This window comes from Typha latifolia, chromosome 3 (genome assembly GCF_019914945.1).
Source record: "Typha latifolia isolate L0001 chromosome 3, TyphaL0001v2, whole genome shotgun sequence".
NCBI lineage: Eukaryota > Viridiplantae > Streptophyta > Magnoliopsida > Poales > Typhaceae > Typha > Typha latifolia.
Genome location: NC_133088.1, coordinates 15,048,517 through 15,066,405, shown reverse-complemented (window position 1 = coordinate 15,066,405; position 17,889 = coordinate 15,048,517). Strand labels below are relative to the sequence as shown.

Below are 17,889 nucleotides of genomic sequence, written 5' to 3'. Positions count from 1 at the left end.
GCTCTTTTCTTTTTGAAAAATAATGCTTGGGGCTAAATCTTGTTTCTTTAGAGGTAAAATAAAAAATTTGTGGTAAATGTTGTTGATGCTAGGTGTCCAGGGTAAAATTGTAAGTATGCATGATATTCTCAAGGGTACAATTTGAAGCCAATGATCTTCCAGAAACCTAACACTTCCAAGAAAAGCCATCCTCATCTCTTAGTTAGTTAGTTATTTGAAGCCAATGGAAGTTATTGTTCTCCAGGAAACACTAGCCCTGTCTGTAACTTGCCTTAGTTTTTCATTTAAAGCGACAGGAAGATGATAGGCACTATTAAAAAAATTTCAATTGTACTTATCTCTTAGGGGACTGTTTGGGTGCGGGTGCATTTTTGAGGCACCCCAAGAAATGTTCTTGTGCAAATAATCGAAATATGAGTTTGGAAGATAAGCCCATTTCTCAATGAGTTAATAAACGTCTAACTTTTATTTTTATATTCTATTTTGCTGGCGTACAACAACAAATGGCCTGAAAGCCTTTAAAAAATTCACAAACTTTACACGATGAAGCTACGCAATGTGATGTAGACGATGCTCTCATCGTTGGAAATACTTAGTATTGCCATGGCTATTAAACATTTTTGGTGGACAAGCAGAAGACAGAGGTAGGACTGGCAACTTCTCGCAATCACATATCTCAATCATATTACCATCTGGATCATGAAAGAAGAGTTGCTCAACCACAATGCTTCCTTCCTTAACAGCTGCGGTCACGTACTCCATTCCCATGTCCTCAAGCTTCTTCTTCATCATTCCTACATCAACACACTGCCATTCGCATGGCATCAATCATTAGCCCAAGAACAATATTAATCTCAACTTCAAAATGGTATTTGAGTTGCTAAGCGTCGTCTCACTTGAAATGAGATGTGATTGCCTTTTGGGTCGATCGTCGATGGCTTAACTGGTGCATCAGAGAGCGAACTCCGCTGCAGTAAATGTATGGCAATCCCATATCTGTGCAGCCTGCAAGTAAACATCACAAATCATATAGGCTAGTGATCGAGTATTAGTAGAGAAACTTACATCTATGACAATGACATAATTAGCTTACCATGCTCCTTTGAAATCGAAGCACGACGGTCGTTTGATCAGATCAAATCCGAGCACTTGTTGATAGAACTTAACGGAGCTTTCGACGGATGTGCACAAGAAGGAGACATGGTTGAGAGAGATGAGAGGAGGGGAGAGGAGGTCAGGCGGTTCTCTTTCATGCAAGCTCATGATTGTTCACCAAACCAATCGATTGCTATTTTCGGATTCTCGAATCAAGAATATCTATATCTATATATACAGAGACAGGCAGAGAGAGAGATCATGGGTCAATGTAGTGTCTTGCAAGCGACTTGGCTTAATTTGAAGCTATTCATTTCATGCTGGATCCTAGTCATCATTGGTTTTGATATATTCGAGGCAGGTGGATGCCAATTTCCATTAAGATTCGTAGGAGACCATTAATCATTATCTATTTTCAATAGGCTCATGGTATGATGATAACAGATAACCCCTCTAACTAATTAAAGATTGCTGACCTTTTCCATTCCCAACGTAAACTTACACGAAACGGAACTGAAGCAAGATTGGAATGATGAGATAGTTTACCTGTTGACCACATATAACAATCAGATAATCTTTATATAAATATGTTTTTTAAACAGGGAAAACGCATCAGACGCACAATTTGAAGAGGCAAAAAAAAGGGTGACGACATTTTTACGCAAGCCTAGTTATCGGTTATAATAGTAAAATGACACAACAATGATGCCAAGCTCTAGGACATTGACAAAATTATAGGTACGTAATCCACTCTGTCGCGATTCGGTACGATCGACAGTCCGGAGAATTCTAGTTAAACATGTTGATGCTAAGAGAGCAGGCAAGATCAAAGAAAATCTAAGTCCAAAAAGCTACGGCCATGGGCAAAGATGAACAAAGGCTTAAAAATAGAGCCCAGTGTGACACCCCAAGAAGAACTCCCTCCTACTACTCCTGACCGTTCCTGGAACAAAGTGGTGGACAAGTGCTCTGCGGAGTCATTGAGATCTCTAGTCCTTCAGTTGAAGAGGAAGAATTCGATGGCAGATGATGCGATCGATAAGAAGAGGCAATGCCATAGAAAGATTGGAGTTTTTACTCGTCTCCAGATGAATTCCATTGGTTAGTTTAGTTTCTGCGAGCAATTTGAGGCTATCTTAAGTTCTACTTGGGTGAGGTTGATAGTTACAAGACATTGGATCCATTTCTTTTTTAGCTTATGGAGATACAGAGAAAGATGATCAGATGAACGACAGTGCTTACCTTTGATTTATCGTAGAAAATTAACTCAACCTTTTCTGTTTATGTGCTTTATAAATCAAAACAAACTTTACACTTTATAAGCCAAGACTCTAATAAAATCCGCTAAATTAACTGGTTGGTCGAAACGTATATGTAAAATAGTAATTTTTTTTATCCCTGGATAGATCTAGAAATAGAATCGTAGTCCAGCAATTCACTGATAAATTCCCTTCCCTGGTGTGTGACCGCAGAATCGGAGACCACCAGTAGTCTTTGAAGCAACTTTCAATGGATAATTTTATACCTAGTAGAGTTGAATAATGTCCCTCGGAATATCTCTCAAAAGACAACAACTACCGACAAGAATCGGGCCTGCCGCTGCCTCTCAAACTCAACACAAACATAATTAAACAAGTACATCATCTCTCGTTGTCTCCAATAAAAATTCGAACAAAGATCGACGTAGTTCCCAGTAGAAAAAGAGAGCGAGGGAAAAAAGAGAGACAAAATAACGGCTCTCAGTCTGAGAGAGAGAGAGAGAGTAATAGAAAAGCCGACCACCATCACGGGTGCCTCTATTTTTTTACATTTTCCCCTCTTAATTCCTCACTGTCCATAGATCTCGCTGCCGGCAGCCGGCTGCCGGGTCGAACTGACACGAACATTATAGATTAATATGGCGTAGGAAAGATAGGAGAGAGAGAGAGAGAGAGATGGGGGAAGTGTTTGGGGACGAGTCGGTGGGATTCGAAGGGGAAGAGGGAGGAGGTGGTGGTGGTGGTAATGGAGGAGAAGTGGAGAAGATACTCGTGTCGGTGAGGGTGAGGCCTCTGAGCGAGAAGGAGATCGCCAATGGCGATTCATCAGACTGGGAGTGCATAAATAACACCACCATCCTTTTCAAGAACAGTGCTCATGAGCGATCCGCTCTTCCCACCGCCTACACATTTGGTGAGCAATCCGCATCATTTTCCCACATCAATCTTTCTCTTTCTTAGGGGGTTTGATTTAGTTTTATTTTTTACCGCCTCGGATGATAGACAGGGTATTCCGTCCAGATTGCACCACCAAAGAGGTGTATGAGAAGGGGGCTAAGGATGTTGCTCTCTCAGTAGTAAGTGGCATTAACTGTAAGTCCCACTAAATTAATCTCCTTATTTTATTTTATTTATTGTTAATCTCTTAGACATCAATATCTGATAAATTGAACTGGCCATAGCAAGCATATTTGCATATGGTCAAACAAGCAGTGGAAAGACGCACACTATGATTGGAATAACTGAGTATGCTATGATGGATATATTTGAGTATGTGCATAAGGTAATGTAACATCAAACTCTGCTCTGGTACAAGGCTACGGTCCAATTTCCTGTTTGATTGGAGAAACACTTGTAATCCTTTTACAGCATGAAGAGAGAGCATTTGTATTGAAATTCTCGGCAATGGAGATTTATAATGAAGCTGTGAAAGATCTCCTTAGTTCAGTCAACGCTCCACTAAGGCTTTTGGATGATCCTGAGGTGAGGAGATGTTGTTAATGGTTGTTTTACTTGGACTTCCTTCATATTGATTCAATTGTTTCCGCAGAAAGGAACCATTGTGGAGAAACTAACGGAGGTTATGTTGAGGGATTGGAACCATATTAAGGAGATCATTTCTTTCTGTGAAGGTGACATGCGAAATTTTTGTATGCATTGTGGTTAAAGTGAATGAAGTTTCTCATCTTTTCTTTGCATTCTATGTTTGCCACAGCTCAGAGGAAGATAGGGGAGACCTCCTTAAATGAAGCTAGTTCCAGATCTCATCAAATACTTAGATTGGTTTGTTTCTTTCAATTTGATGGTCCAACTTTGTAGAAAGGAAAATTATGATTGATTATTTTCTTCTTATTTGTTGACTCTTTCAGACTGTTGAAAGTTCAGCTCGCGAGTTTTTGGGTAAGGAAAATACGAGCACTCTTCTGGCCAGTGTGGTATGAAATATCTTCTAGTGATCTAATTATGGCATTCTTTCTTAAACATAAAAAAAGAAACAGAGGAACTGTGTTTGCTTTTGGATGCAGAACTTTGTTGATCTGGCAGGGAGCGAACGTGCATCTTCTCAGGCTTTTGCGGCTGGTGCTAGGCTGAAAGAGGGTTGCCACATCAATAGAAGCTTACTTACGCTAGGAACTGTTATTCGCAAGCTAAGGTTTCTAGAATCTTTACTTTCTTTTTCTTCTGGACTAGTACTTGTTCTTTTCTGCTCCCCTCCCAATTTTTTTATCTACTATCACACAGTAGTTTTTGTACTTTGTTTTGGTGATTCATGATAATTATAGAGGATGTTTGCATGCTGTAGTATTTCTGGTAATGTGAAAACTGCATGTATTTTGAGGAAGACCATCTCAATTCTGTCCCAGGCAGATCCTTTATTTCTAGTGAAGTCCACAGTGATGTTTCATAGTCTATAAGTATAGGAAATATCAATCTTTTTTCTCTCTCTAATAGTCAACTTGATACCATGTTCACATGGATGAACCTATTAGGCATTAGCTTTGTTGTATTATTTGGGTAGCACAGTTGTTTCAGGCTTTCAGCCCTTCAATTATTCACTTATCTGAATTTGCACAGCAAGGAAAGGAATGGGCACATACCATATCGAGATTCAAAGCTCACACGTATATTACAACCTTCCTTGGGTGGTAATAGCAGAACTGCCATTATTTGCACTATGAGTCCTGCACGAAGTCATGGTGAACAGTCCAGGAGTACCCTTTTATTTGCAACCTGTGCAAAGGAAGTAGTCACCAATGCTCAAGTCAATGTAGTCATGTCTGATAAGGCATTAGTCAAGCATTTGCAAAAGGAACTCGCCAGATTGGAGACTGAATTGCACTTTCCAGCGTCATCTTCCAGTGTTGAAGCATTACTAAGGGAGAAAGATGCACAAATTAGAAAGGTAACGTAGTTATGTCACATGGCGTTCTTCCAATTCATTCATGTCTTTGTTTTACATATTCTCAAATTTTCATGATATATGTGTGTTTGACTTGCGCAGTTTTCTATATGAAGTCCTTTAAATTAGCTTCTTATATAGGTATTGATGTCGCAGTTTATCAGTGTCAAAAGCTCAAAGGAGTAACTTATGCATGCCATTCTAATAACGTGCTGGATTTTATCTCTAATACAGAAATCTATCATCTTGCTAACAAGAGAACATTTTTCTTGCTTTTCTTCTGCTGCATATTTCATACTTCGTTCTTGGCAGATGGAAAAAGAAAAAAGGGAGTTACTGCAGCAAAGGGATCTAGCCCAATCTCAGCTTGAAGACTTGCTCCAAGTTATTGGAAATGATCACTATTCAAGACGACAGGTATCTAATGTAACTTTCATAGTTCCAGGTTACGTTGAGACTTGCAATGTACTTAAACATCCTTTTCTTTTATTCATTTTGGAGGCTTCTGGCCACGTTTTTGCGTCCTTTGTATCTTGCGAAGACGAGCAATCAATAGTTGGGTCATCAGAATCTAGTGGTGATCAAAATCAGAACTATGGGTTTACAAATTCCAATTCATTATTTAAACATTGCCTACAACCTTCTGAAAGCAAAAACCAGGATGTAGTGTCACCTGAGGATTCAATCGCCGCCTCTTCACTTGGAGAAGTTTCCTTGGTTTGGAGTGGAGGTGGAGTTCTCCAAAAACCCCATGAAGATCGAGAGGACGTTTGCAAGGAAGTGCAGTGTGTTGAGGTGAATGAGATGCGAAGAAATAGGCACTTAGATTTTCTGTCAACTGAAGGAAGCAAAAGCCAGATTAATCTTGATATGAATGGTCCTCCTATTGGAGATCAAGAATCAATTCTCAGAAGGCAGATGAACTTGACATTTCATAATACAACTCCTATTACATTGGAACAGCATCTGCAGAATGTGAGAAAGACTCTCAAGTGTCCTGTCAAAGCAAACCATGAAGGATCATATCCATGGTCCTTAAAGCAAGATTTGTCAAGCTTTAAAGACTTTTCATGGAGTAGAAGTAGAAGGTGCAGGTTTGCTCCAACGAGCTCTTCTACTTGGTTCCATGATATAGAGCAAAATAACTGCACACCACCAAGCAGATGTTTCAAAGAGTTCCCAGGAAGACCTGATGTATTTCAAAGACGGCGACTTGCATTTGACTATGATGATGAAAGTGAAACACTTTCAACAGAAGGATCTCAGACTTCTGAGATTACCACCGATGATGCCCTTGGAACACAAAAGAGTAAGACTCTTTGTGAAGCAGCTTTTTCTGGAATAAATGAATTTGCTGCAGAACTGAAGGAACTGGTTCAGATTCAGTATCAGAATCAACTCAACATTGGCCAGGTATGGATAATTATCTCTTGAGGTAAAAAGGGTTATAGTCAATTGTTATTAACATAATATTTTATGATGTTAGGACATTGCACAGGAAATATATTGTCATTATGCCATCATATATGATTTGGTTCCTCCACAGGAAATATATTGTCATTATGCCATCTAAGTGATACCATAACTAATACAAGTCAGTTTAGGGTTCGAATCATCTCAATATCAAATCTGGAGTTTAGGTTTAATGAATTAGGACAACACATAAAATAAGATATCGGTGGTGGAATCAGGTGTGTGAGTAGGCTACATTGATGAAGAGAATGATAGGAATGCGTTGGTGGTGGTGGTTTGGATAAATGATGTGATTTGATAGATGATAACCTTGAGTAAATATTATGTGAATTAGGGCAGATTGCAAAAGTAGGTTATTGGAGATTGTGGAATACTTGTGGGTGTTGTTGAGGGTGAAAGGACGAAGAGGAAGAGTGGGTTTAGCATCGAGGATTGAGGGAAACAACCAGATGAAAGAGATCTAAAAGGAGTCGAGAATTGAGGGAGAAAGAGAGTTTGATAGAGGAGGGAGATAAAGAGAGTTTAGAGAGATAGGATTAATCCAAAATATGCAATTCTTGAAAAGAAGCTGCATAGACACATATTTATAAGCTAGCTACACGTCCCTAAGACATTAAAGAGACCTAATATAAAATAAACACGTCAAGAAACCTAATACGAGTAAACCTTGTTGTCGGGCGTTCAAATGCCCCAAGCCATAAACACTTCAAGAAACCTAATACGAGTAAACCTCGTTGTCGGGCGTTCAAATGCTCCAACCCATCTCTGACTCTCGGGTAGGGCGTTTGAACACCTGGTAGGGGCATTCAAACGCCTGGACCCGAGAGCACATTCATCTTGGATTAGTTTTTTGTTCTACTGTAGATAGAGTTCAAATCTGAAGAAACTTTGCATACGAAAGTTTTAGATTATGATGTCATCGATCTTATTCAATTAGTTTCGTAATATTTGGACGTTGGATGAATATTTTCTGAATATTCTCTCCAAACTACGCAGAACTAAATTTACCTAATTAAACAATTTCTAACCTACTTGGGCTTTCAACATAAGCAGATAGGATAAATAGACTAGATCCATCGAGCCCAATATTTTATGATGCGATTTGAGTTGACCTAGTTCGCATTGCACTTTCTTTTGCAGACCTTGAAACAATTGGTTCTACAACGTAACTTGAGATACTCTTGGATGCAATTTGGTCACACAATTTGATCTGAATTTTCTTGTCAGACATTTCACTAGTATTCTTTGCAGAGCATATAATTCAGTTGTGACCTGTGAATCTTATTTAAATTCCTTGCCTATTCATTCTTCAATACTTTATTGCTCTCATATTAATCTCTCTTATGAGATATCACTAAAGCTATTTTTGAGGAGTGTAACTGAGGATTCTATAGCTCTGTCTGTGTTATTCAGATGAACTATCTTAGAAGAGATTACATTACTGCCTTGTTGTTTTTGTCTGATATGGAACAGATGAGTACTGAAGAATTTGGAGCTGAGGGAAGCATGAAACATATTCGCTTGGACAATCCAATTCTAGACTCTCTGCAATCTCCATCTCGATCACCAATGGAATTTGAGAAGAAGCAGCTAGAGATTATTGAGCTCTGGCATTCATGTAACATTTCCTTAGTCCATAGAACATACTTCTTCCTGCTCTTCAAAGGTGATCCTTCAGATTTTATATATTTAGAAGTAGAGCTTAGGAGGCTAACCTTTCTGAAAAATGCTTACGCACATGGAGACTCTAATAGAAAAGTGGCTGTAAGTGGCCTAGATAGCACAATGGTTTTGAGGTGCGTCCTGTTCTTCGACAACTCATCTCATGTCTTCATATGACCACTCACTTCTAATTGACCATAACTAAACTCCATTTTGGGCAGCATGAAGAAGCTTCGACGTGAAAGGGAGATGCTCTGTAGACAGATGAAGAAGAGGCTGTTAGCGAAAGAGAGGGAGAGCATATACACCAAATGGGGAATCGCGTTGACCACCAAACGGAGAAAACAAGAGCTTGCTCGACTCCTGTGGACAGAAACTAGGGACCTTGAACATGTTAGAGAGAGTGCATCTCTTGTTGCAAGACTAACTGGACTCCTAGATCCAGGGCACTTCCTCAAGGAGATGTTTGGACTTAGCTTCACACCTCAAAAATCTCATAGGTCTTATAATGGCTGGCAATATGGAATCTCTTCTGTCAAGTGAGCAAGCTGATCAAATTTGCATCTCCCAGGATTACAGTAACAGTAGACGTCTTCTTCCTTTTTGAATCTTTTCGTTGGTTACGACATAACTACAGGAATACCAATGTAACTGCAATCAATTGTACAATTTCCTGTCGTGTTATCAGTGCTTAGCACTTGCTGCTCGGTCTTTCTATGGCAGTGGCAAGTCTGTAGATGGTAAAAGAGAAGGACGAATCATACCATGCAAGTATCCTGGGGTTTATTTCTTGATGGTAAACTAAACTTTTTTTCTCTCTTTAAGTTTCAAATTAGTAACTCGCATGTGTCATCACTAACAGTATTGTAGCATTACTAGTTTATATTCATTCTGTTTATTAATGACTCTGAAGCTAGCAAAAGGGGAACTCTGAGAGTAAATTTCATATTGATACGTGGGTGTGGCTAATAAATAGCCAAAAGAAAGGCCAATCTGAATCTATTCTAACACTTTAAGATCGAGTTGGTATACTCATCCAATGGATCTGCAGAACAAACTCAAAATTATTTGATTAAATAAACTTTAGAATATGTTATCTAGGTCAAATGCCACTTTCCTCATGAATTGACCACATGCATAGCATATGCGCCTTTTCAAACTCAATAATGATATTTTAGTATCACGGAAATTTACATTTAACCCCCGACTTTTTCATGTATCTGCGGTTGACATTTTATATATTCAACATTTGCAAATTGCATCCTACGTTTTAACTAAATATTTGCAGAATAGACTTTGTTTTAGGTTAACACTAAGCCAGAGCAAATAATGAAAAAAAATATCAAAATCTTCTTTTTCTTCTAGGATCTCAAAGCTAGTTTTCCACCATCTACCCTCTTTTTTTTTTCTCTTCTCCTCCACTATTTATTAGGAAGGTACATCTCATTTTAAATTCTTAAAAACTATATTTTAGTTCTTTCGCTTTAAATTAATTGAATAAAACTATGTATCTTTGCTCATTTATTGAACATTTTATTAGTTAATGATTATTGTATACTATGTTGTAAGCGAGATAAATTTCTTGATGTGAATGCAGGTTAAGTTAGAGAAGTATACTTAGTATAGCCAAGTTAAATAGTTTGGTTGATTTTACTTAATGGACCTAACGACTAAATACCTTATATAAATATTTGATAAAATAAAGGGTGTGGTTTATAAATAAAAAATAAAAAATAAAAAATGTAGTATGTAAACCCTAAATATTAGAATATGTATGGTGTTAAATGCAAATTTCCATAGTAAGAAAGATCCACAGAAAGAGGAATCAATTGTGATGGCTTCTGTTAGGCGACTTCCCGGTTAGATGGTATTCCTATTTGGCTACGTACCTGCTTTGGTCATACCTCTATTTTAAGTTTTAATCGGTCATTGATTGAACTTGTTTTGATTTATGCATTAATTCAAAGTTGGAATGAGCTACAGTTTTGATGGTTTTTTGTTTCAAAGAATAATTATATTTAGACTTTCTGAATTATTAATATTATCTATTTCTTAACGTCGTTAAAAAGATAAAAATATTTTAGTAAATTAAAAATTTTCTCAGTAAAAATATCAATATCCACTTATATACTTTACACGTGATAATTTATAAATAAAAAAATAATAAAAATTTAACAAAAAGAATGTTTGAGATATTTTTAATAATTTAGATGTTTGTATGTAAAAATAAATAGAGAAGAATATAAAAAAAAATAATAGTCGAGAGAGTGTAAGTCTAAGTAACCGTTATATTAATTACCGAGATGCTAACTTCTTAAGATTTTGATAAAGACGCTATCCTTGTTTAGAACTTGAACCATTTTTTAATTGAATTAGAATGTGCGCGATATGTTTTGAATTGTATCAAGCATGTGGAAAATGAAGAAATACCGATAATAATAAAGAGAAAAAAAAAATGATACGAAATCGAAGCAGCCTCAGTTCCTCTTCTTTCTCTCTCTCTCTCTCTCTCTCTAGATTCTCCTGTACACACATAAAAAGCTTCCCACTTGCTCCTCTCTTATAACAACTCTAATTCCTCTCTCCGCGTCGCAATTAATTCCTCCCTTGCTTTCGCTTCTAACGCGCGCTCTCTTTATCTCTCTCTCTTGATTTTATATTCCCCTTTACCTCTCTGCCGATCTCAATCCCCTAGGAAGAAGAAAAGAATTTATTAAAGACCGTGCCTTTTGCCGGCAAGATGGGCCAGTGCTACGCCAAGAACGTCTCCGTCACCGGCGACGACGCCGTTGCCGACATCCACGACCCAGCACAGTCTCCTCTTCCCTCCGCTGCCACGCCGGCAAAGGGCACGACCCCGTCCCGCTCCTCCTCCTCCGCCGCTGCCGCCGCCAGCCCATGGCTCAGCTCCCTACCCGCCGGCGTCGCGCCGTCTCCGGCGAGGTCCACTCCGCGGAGGTTTTTCCGCCGGCCGTTCCCGCCGCCGTCTCCGGCGAAGCACATCAAGGCCGTCCTGGCGAGGCGGCAGGGTCAGGCTAAACCCAGCGAGGGCACGATTCCTGAGGAGGACGGCGGACGAATTGGAGGTGGAGGTGGCGGGGGTGAAGGTGATCGGCCTCTTGATAAGACCTTTGGTTATGGGAAGAACTTTGGTGATAAGTACGAGCTGGGGAAGGAGATAGGGAGGGGGCATTTCGGGCACACGTGCTTGGCCAGAGCAAGGAAGGGAGAGATCACGGGGCAGCTTGTGGCGGTCAAGATCATATCGAAAGCTAAGGTGTGTGGACTCGAAAAGGAGAAGTTTTTATTTTGATATATGATAATTTTGATTCCCCTTCTGTCAGAAAGCCTCAAACCTTTTTTTTTCTTAATGATTGGTGCACAGTGTCTTTTTCAGGACAATTACCTATTATATTTGTGAGAATTTGTCTTGATATAGTTTTCTTGGTTATGTCTGTTTCTACTTTGCTTTGATCTAACATTCTGGATGAGCTAAAAACTTAAAATGCTGAATTTGATGGTCATCCTTTTACTGCAATCTGCATTTAGAACTATGAAAATGTGCTTCTCTGCATTTTATGTCACTGGTCTTACTTTCACCTCTACCCTATTAAATATTAGTTCTTCAGGTCAACTAGGAGGAGTTTAGAATGATCTCTGCAAATTTTGAAGTTAAGCCTGCATGATTGATAATTTGATTCCACATATGTGATTCATATTGCTTGACACCTGTAGATGTTACCCAGTGACCTTTTAGTTGGAAATCTGAACTCCCAAGTGATATGCCATGTAAGCCTGATTCTTTGGAAGGCTCTGCTTGACGCAGGGTTCATCCATTTCTTATGTGAATTCTATAGGAAGGAAGCATTTTATAGTGGCGTGAACACTTACAACTTGATGTTTGAATAACTGGTGGAACCTTGGAAGCCCAAGAGTCTGGCAGAAGTTCAGCATATTGGCATTTAAAGATTTTTTTTTTCAAACATGCATACTTTGGTCTATAGGGTTGGGATGTAGGTGAATTGAAATTTGCAACATATTTTGTTGTTGTTATATAGGGCACCTTCATAACTAAAGGAAATTGATAGTACCTTTAATTTATTTCATCAGAATGATGTGAGACTAGAGTGCCTAATTCCTTCATTTAGTTTGTTGCGTTAGATACTATTACTTTCTATTGATTTCCATGGTTACGTCAATCCAACATTTTTTATGCTTTGTAATCTTTACACCACATTCCCTCAGTTCTTTTCTTTGTTGATGGGTCTGCCTAAATTTTAGATGTGCTGTATTAATTGTCCCTAGGAGGAGGATTTGATCTCTGAGTTATCTTCTTTCAGATGACAACAGCAATATCCGTGGAAGATGTTCGCAGGGAGGTGAAAATTCTTAAAGCCTTGTCTGGGCATGCAAATCTGGTCAAATTTTATGATGCATGTGAGGATGCCTTTAACGTCTACGTAATCATGGAGTATGTTTAATTTTCTTTGCTGTTTTCTGTTGGATAATTTTTCACAAGGAGACCTATAATCGAAATTAGAAGTCTAATATAAAATTATGCATAGCCACATGGCTTGCTGCTAGTTTCTGTAGTCTTTCTTTCTATCTATAGAGGCAAATATTAGGCCCAAACTCAACTCAAGTAGGAAAAATTTTCTTGATGAAATATCATCAACTTTGTATTTGATAGACTCCTGTTAGTTCACTGATTAGTGACAAAAATGGGTTAGATATCCAAGAAGCAATAAGTAGTTTCTTTTAATCTCTTGATTATTTTTGTTTACCAGATTGTGTGAAGGTGGAGAATTATTGGACAGAATTTTATCCAGGTACTTCATTTTTCTTGAACTGTAAATTCACTTAATAGTTATTCTGTTAATCTTCTGATATCATTATATCTTGTGCTTGTCTAAAGAGGTGGAAGGTATACAGAGGAAGACGCTAAGGTTATTGTTGTGCAAATATTAAGTGTAGTCGCCTTTTGTCACCTTCAGGGTGTTGTGCATCGTGATCTGAAACCAGAGGTCTGATATATAGAGCATCTATTGGTTTTATTGCTATTACATATTTTATCTATTGATTTTCCTTGTGATTTTGTTCTTATGCGTCTTCTGGTTTTGACTTGTATTATATGTCTGCTGCTAATATAATTTATCTGGACTTTGAAACAGAATTTTCTATTCAGCACTAGGGGTGAAAATTCCCATATGAAGGTGATTGATTTTGGTCTTTCTGATTTTATAAGACCAGGTAATTGTTGGACACTGGCTCATCATTTTGTGCCCTGTGACCTTTTTTTTTTATAAATGTTTTGAACCATATTGTGCTTCTAAAGTGTTACTATCACGCTACCACATTCTTCAAGAGTTCTTCTGAAGATATTCAAAATTAGCATACGAATCATTCTTGTTGACATTTTTGCCATTAGTTAAATGTAACTAGAGATAGAAGTAATCTTTGCTTCGTTTTACAAAATTGACTTCAAATTTCTAAATTTTTTTAATGTGAAATCATTTGCAATTAGGGGTCAGGAAATTTGAAAGATTTCTTCCTTACAAATGTCTCTCTTTTTCCGCTTCGTCGGTATCATCACTGTCTTGTTGGAGGCTTGAACTTTTCTTATGATTTCTTGCAGATGAAAGACTGAATGACATTGTTGGTAGTGCATATTATGTTGCTCCTGAGGTCCTACATAGGTCATACAGCACTGAGGCAGACATTTGGAGCATTGGTGTTATAACATATATATTGTTATGCGGTAGTAGACCATTCTGGGCACGAACAGAATCAGGAATATTTCGAGCTGTGCTGAGAGCAGATCCTAATTTTGATGATTCACCTTGGCCTGCTATATCTTCAGAAGCTAAAGATTTTGTAAGAAGGCTTCTAAATAAGGACTACAGGAAAAGAATGACTGCTGCACAGGCACTGAGTAATAATTTGTCCATACACTAACTTTTATCATCTTGCTAAAATATTCTTGATTTTGTACTTTAACATGTCATTGACATTTAATCTTTGCATGCATATCTTTCTAAATTGTTTGATATCTGTAAAATCTTATGCTAATAATGGTTTATAGTTAATGTCTAATGAATTTCTGAGGTTTGGTTGGTCATTGGAAAATAATTTGGTACTTTTGTGTCGACAGTTCATCCTTGGTTGCGAGATGAGCAGCGGCAAGTCCCTGTAGATATGTTAGTCTACAAATTAGTCAAAGCATATCTACGTGCTACTCCTTTCAAACATGCAGCACTAAAGGTTCGACATTCTTTCTTTTGGAGTAAGTAGAAATAAAAGAATATATATCTGCAAGGTGCATCATGTTTTGACTACATGTTATTGCTCTAATTTTTACCTCTTAAAACCAAATCAAGCATATATAACTTGAAGTCTGTCACAACTGCAGTGGGGCAACTTTGATATGAATTATTCCATGTACAAGTATATTTCAAGTTATCAATGTTATTCAATATGATTAATCATACAATTCACACGGCTAGGGTTTAACATACTAGTTCATACATTAAATTTATAAGTCTGAAAAGCTCAAAACAATGTTGAGGAGTTATCCGGAGAAAGTGGTGAAAAGAAGTGAGAAGAAGTTTGTAAAATTTTTGTTCAGCTATCATGTTGGTAAGCTAGGAAGTGAAGAACTTCTAATCACGTAATAATCCTGTGTAGCAAGAATGTTGTGTGATCTTGGTGTCTTTGGTTTCTTGTTGACTTTTACAGGCGCTATCAAAAGCCCTAACAGAGGATGAACTCATCTATGTTAGGTCTCAGTTTAACTTGTTGGAACCACATAAAGATGGGTGTGTCTCCCTTGAAAATTTCAGGATGGTTAGTTCTTTGACTTACTTTGGCTAACTTCCTAGAAAATCATGCAACGGGGAAGGTTTTGGTTTACAGTAAACACATTCTTTTAGATTCATAATATACCTAAGTACTTCTTATTCCGTATGATATGGTACTGACTCATTCTGGGGTGTCGAATTTGTGGTTACTTATATCCAGGCACTTACTAAAAATGCAACTCCAGCTATGAAGGAGGCCAGAGTTCTTGACATATTGAGTGCGGTACGAAATCATTTGCTTTCTTGCAGTCAATTAATACTTAAAGTTTTCCTTGCTAGAGACTCTTACTACTATATCTTCTTCCACAAATATTCTTTCAGTGGAATTTAGACGTTTTCTTAAAAATCCTTATAATCATTTAATTGTATAATTATTAATACCTTTAATGTTAACCTTGACTGATCAACCAATGTATACATGGAGGGAAATGTAGATTCAAGATTGTGTTCTACAGGGTTGGTTCTTGTTATTTTTTGTGCCTAGGCACTTGAATTTCACATTGACCTGCAAGACATCAGTAAACCTAGCAAGGAAAGGTAAGGAAAGATTTATTAGGCTGAATATTCTAGGGAAAGAATGGAATTCCAAGAAGCCCACTGTTGTTATCTAGTTCTATTTACTGATAGGATCACAACAATAATCACTGGAGGAGGCAACTTTTTTACGTATCTCTTTTCGTGGTCCTCATTAACATGGATATATCAAATATTAAGCACAGCCCGCATAAACTTGCATTTTCTTATACCAGATCCATAAGAAGATATATTACCATATTGCTTGGTCATGCGATGAGGCAAAGCTCAGTTCAGTACATACAGGTTATAATCAGAGTATGAGTTAGTTTCTTGGGGAAGGCCTAGACAAACTATATGGTTTTAGGAATATACACATACCTAAAGATTCTGAACTATTGTTTGTTGTCACATGACATTCAAACTTGTGAATGTACATTTCAGTTGCAACCGCTCTCATACCGAAGAATGAACTTCGATGAGTTTTGTGCCGCCACAATCAGCCCTTTCCAGCTTGAGGCTTTGGAAGGATGGGAACAAATAGCAAGCACCGCTTTTGAGTACTTTGAGCAGGAGGGTAATCGAGTCATCACGATTGAGGAACTTGCACAGGTATGCGAATAGTCTATTAACCTTAATATCAGGGAAACAGAAAATAAACATCTCCTTGCTAGTAGCAATGGGGATGATAACGAAACATCTTATTTTTCTCTAACTTGGTCCATCAGTTCTGAAGTGGTGTCATACTGAGTGACAGCCTTTAAACTTGTGATTTTAATATGATGGTGATTTGCTTACTTTCACATACAATGACCAAACTTTCTTACGTAGGAAATGAAACTTGCTCCAGCAGCTTATTCTATTGTCCGTGATTGGATCAGACCAACTGATGGCAAACTCAGCTTTCTAGGATACACTAAATTTTTGCATGGCGTAACAATGCGTGGCAGCAACACAAGACACCGCCGCTAAATTTCATCACAATTCGTCTCATTGTTTTATTCATGTGATTCAATATAGGAGCTAGGATTCCCACAGGTCATGGCATTTTCATTTTGCAGAGAATGCATGTAGAAGGGTTCAATACCGGTTCTCAAAATGTGAATATCTGCAAGCAATATATATTCCGAGCTATTTCCTTTCCTTCTTTCTTTAATTTTGTCAAATCTGTAAACCTCAACATCCCTTTCCTTTAATCTAAACAAACTCCTTTCGCCTCAAGTTTGCATATTTATGGTGTTTATGGTGCCAGGCAAGTCATGTATAGTTAATCATTTGTGACAGAGAAAATAGTGGAACAGTTTATATGCACCTATGCACTTTTATTTTCCTGCAATACAAGGAAAAAGTAGACATGCATCTACTACTACTGTTAAGTTGAATCTTATACTTAATTCTTTTTCTTTTCTTTCAAAAAAAAAGGGGGCAGATTGCACCTTTAAAACATCTAAAAAGCAAAGGAAAGCAAAGAGCTCATGTCTAGATCTTATCGAGTTGGAGTTGTTCAGGAGCTACTAAGACTCTCGTATTACAAATGCATTTATACTAATCTTTGCCAAAGATTCGTTTAGAATAACATCTAAATATAAGATTATAACGTGCACTTTGCTTCATCCACACGTTACAAGCGTACAGCTGTCCTCAGTCCAAGAATAATATAAAGTTTATATCGAGTCTTCTACGACTTTATTTACAAGGTCGTTTGAGAACTACGCGGAAGTAATTAGTCACATTAATACCCTCTAATTATAGATTAAATAAAGGAGTTAGTCCACATAACTCCTATCCGACGTATAAATTTGTTCACAAGAGAATTAAATTCATATCTTTTTATTAATTAATCTCTTTTTTTTTAAACACAGTTTAGTTTCATACATCATAGAGCTTTGGTTTATTATGGATTAGTTGAAAAAAAAATTTAATTCAAAAAAGACTAAAGAGAAGACTTTCTTTCTTCTTCTTTTTTTATTTTTTGCACGTTTCCAGTTCAAACCCAAGATTAGTTGAACGGTAGAACCTTGAAAGCGTCGTTACGTGCCACGCACTCCAACTACCCGCGATCCGTCGGCAACGCGGGAGAATTGACGCGGCACCCAGCTGCCCCGGTTGAAACAGGGTACAGCTTTTAAAA

At 37.7% G+C, this 17,889-nt stretch overlaps 3 protein-coding genes across 4 annotated transcripts; 2 read left to right on the top strand and 1 right to left on the bottom strand.

The window, feature by feature from the left end:
* Window positions 1-576: 576 nt before the first annotated feature.
* Window positions 577-1,263, bottom strand: LOC140784024 (glyoxylase I 4-like). Its single transcript, XM_073131201.1, has 3 exons — window positions 1,094-1,263; window positions 897-1,005; window positions 577-807 (listed from the first exon to the last, which is right to left on the bottom strand). The coding sequence occupies exons 1-3, from the start codon at window positions 1,261-1,263 to the stop codon at window positions 577-579; spliced, it is 510 nt and encodes a 169-aa protein (XP_072987302.1).
* Window positions 1,264-2,620: 1,357 nt separating this feature from the next.
* LOC140783275 (kinesin-like protein KIN-7F) lies at window positions 2,621-9,206 on the top strand. 2 transcript variants are annotated; one of them, XM_073130095.1, is made up of 13 exons: window positions 2,621-3,267; window positions 3,357-3,446; window positions 3,536-3,636; window positions 3,723-3,836; window positions 3,904-3,985; window positions 4,069-4,136; window positions 4,223-4,288; window positions 4,379-4,506; window positions 4,929-5,256; window positions 5,566-5,670; window positions 5,755-6,666; window positions 8,200-8,522; window positions 8,610-9,206. In XM_073130095.1, exons 1-13 carry the CDS (start codon window positions 3,030-3,032, stop codon window positions 8,929-8,931), a joined length of 2,877 nt encoding a protein of 958 aa, XP_072986196.1. In that variant the 5' UTR covers window positions 2,621-3,029; the 3' UTR covers window positions 8,932-9,206. The 2 variants fall into 2 exon arrangements, with proteins under 2 accessions (XP_072986196.1, XP_072986197.1); XM_073130096.1 differs by having other exon boundaries at window positions 2,919-3,267; window positions 3,375-3,446.
* Window positions 9,207-10,856: 1,650 nt separating this feature from the next.
* Window positions 10,857-16,979, top strand: LOC140784992 (CDPK-related kinase 3-like). The gene is made up of 11 exons (XM_073132669.1): window positions 10,857-11,665; window positions 12,729-12,859; window positions 13,176-13,217; window positions 13,304-13,412; window positions 13,560-13,638; window positions 14,024-14,320; window positions 14,540-14,649; window positions 15,124-15,231; window positions 15,406-15,468; window positions 16,203-16,370; window positions 16,590-16,979. Exons 1-11 carry the CDS (start codon window positions 11,129-11,131, stop codon window positions 16,728-16,730), a joined length of 1,785 nt encoding a protein of 594 aa, XP_072988770.1. The 5' UTR covers window positions 10,857-11,128; the 3' UTR covers window positions 16,731-16,979.
* The last annotated feature ends 910 nt before the right edge of the window (window positions 16,980-17,889 follow it).

What these genes read in the sequence shown, in the direction of transcription:
- LOC140783275 (XM_073130095.1), top strand. Translation starts at nt 3,030, where the DNA reads ATGGGGGAAGTGTTTGGGGACGAGTCGGTGGGATTCGAAGGGGAAGAG. An exon ending in ATCACTATTCAAGACGACAG is followed by an intron (nt 5,671 to 5,754) that starts GTATCTAATGTA and finishes TTCATTTTGGAG; the next exon opens with GCTTCTGGCCACGTTTTTGC. An exon ending in GATAGCACAATGGTTTTGAG is followed by an intron (nt 8,523 to 8,609) that starts GTGCGTCCTGTT and finishes CATTTTGGGCAG; the next exon opens with CATGAAGAAGCTTCGACGTG.
- LOC140784024 (XM_073131201.1), bottom strand. Translation starts at nt 1,263, where the DNA reads ATGAGCTTGCATGAAAGAGAACCGCCTGACCTCCTCTCCCCTCCTCTC. An exon ending in TTCGATTTCAAAGGAGCATG is followed by an intron (nt 1,006 to 1,093) that starts GTAAGCTAATTA and finishes GTTTACTTGCAG; the next exon opens with GCTGCACAGATATGGGATTG. An exon ending in GCAATCACATCTCATTTCAA is followed by an intron (nt 808 to 896) that starts GTGAGACGACGC and finishes TGCGAATGGCAG; the next exon opens with TGTGTTGATGTAGGAATGAT.
- LOC140784992 (XM_073132669.1), top strand. Translation starts at nt 11,129, where the DNA reads ATGGGCCAGTGCTACGCCAAGAACGTCTCCGTCACCGGCGACGACGCC. An exon ending in CCCTTGAAAATTTCAGGATG is followed by an intron (nt 15,232 to 15,405) that starts GTTAGTTCTTTG and finishes ACTTATATCCAG; the next exon opens with GCACTTACTAAAAATGCAAC. An exon ending in TTCTTGACATATTGAGTGCG is followed by an intron (nt 15,469 to 16,202) that starts GTACGAAATCAT and finishes TGTACATTTCAG; the next exon opens with TTGCAACCGCTCTCATACCG.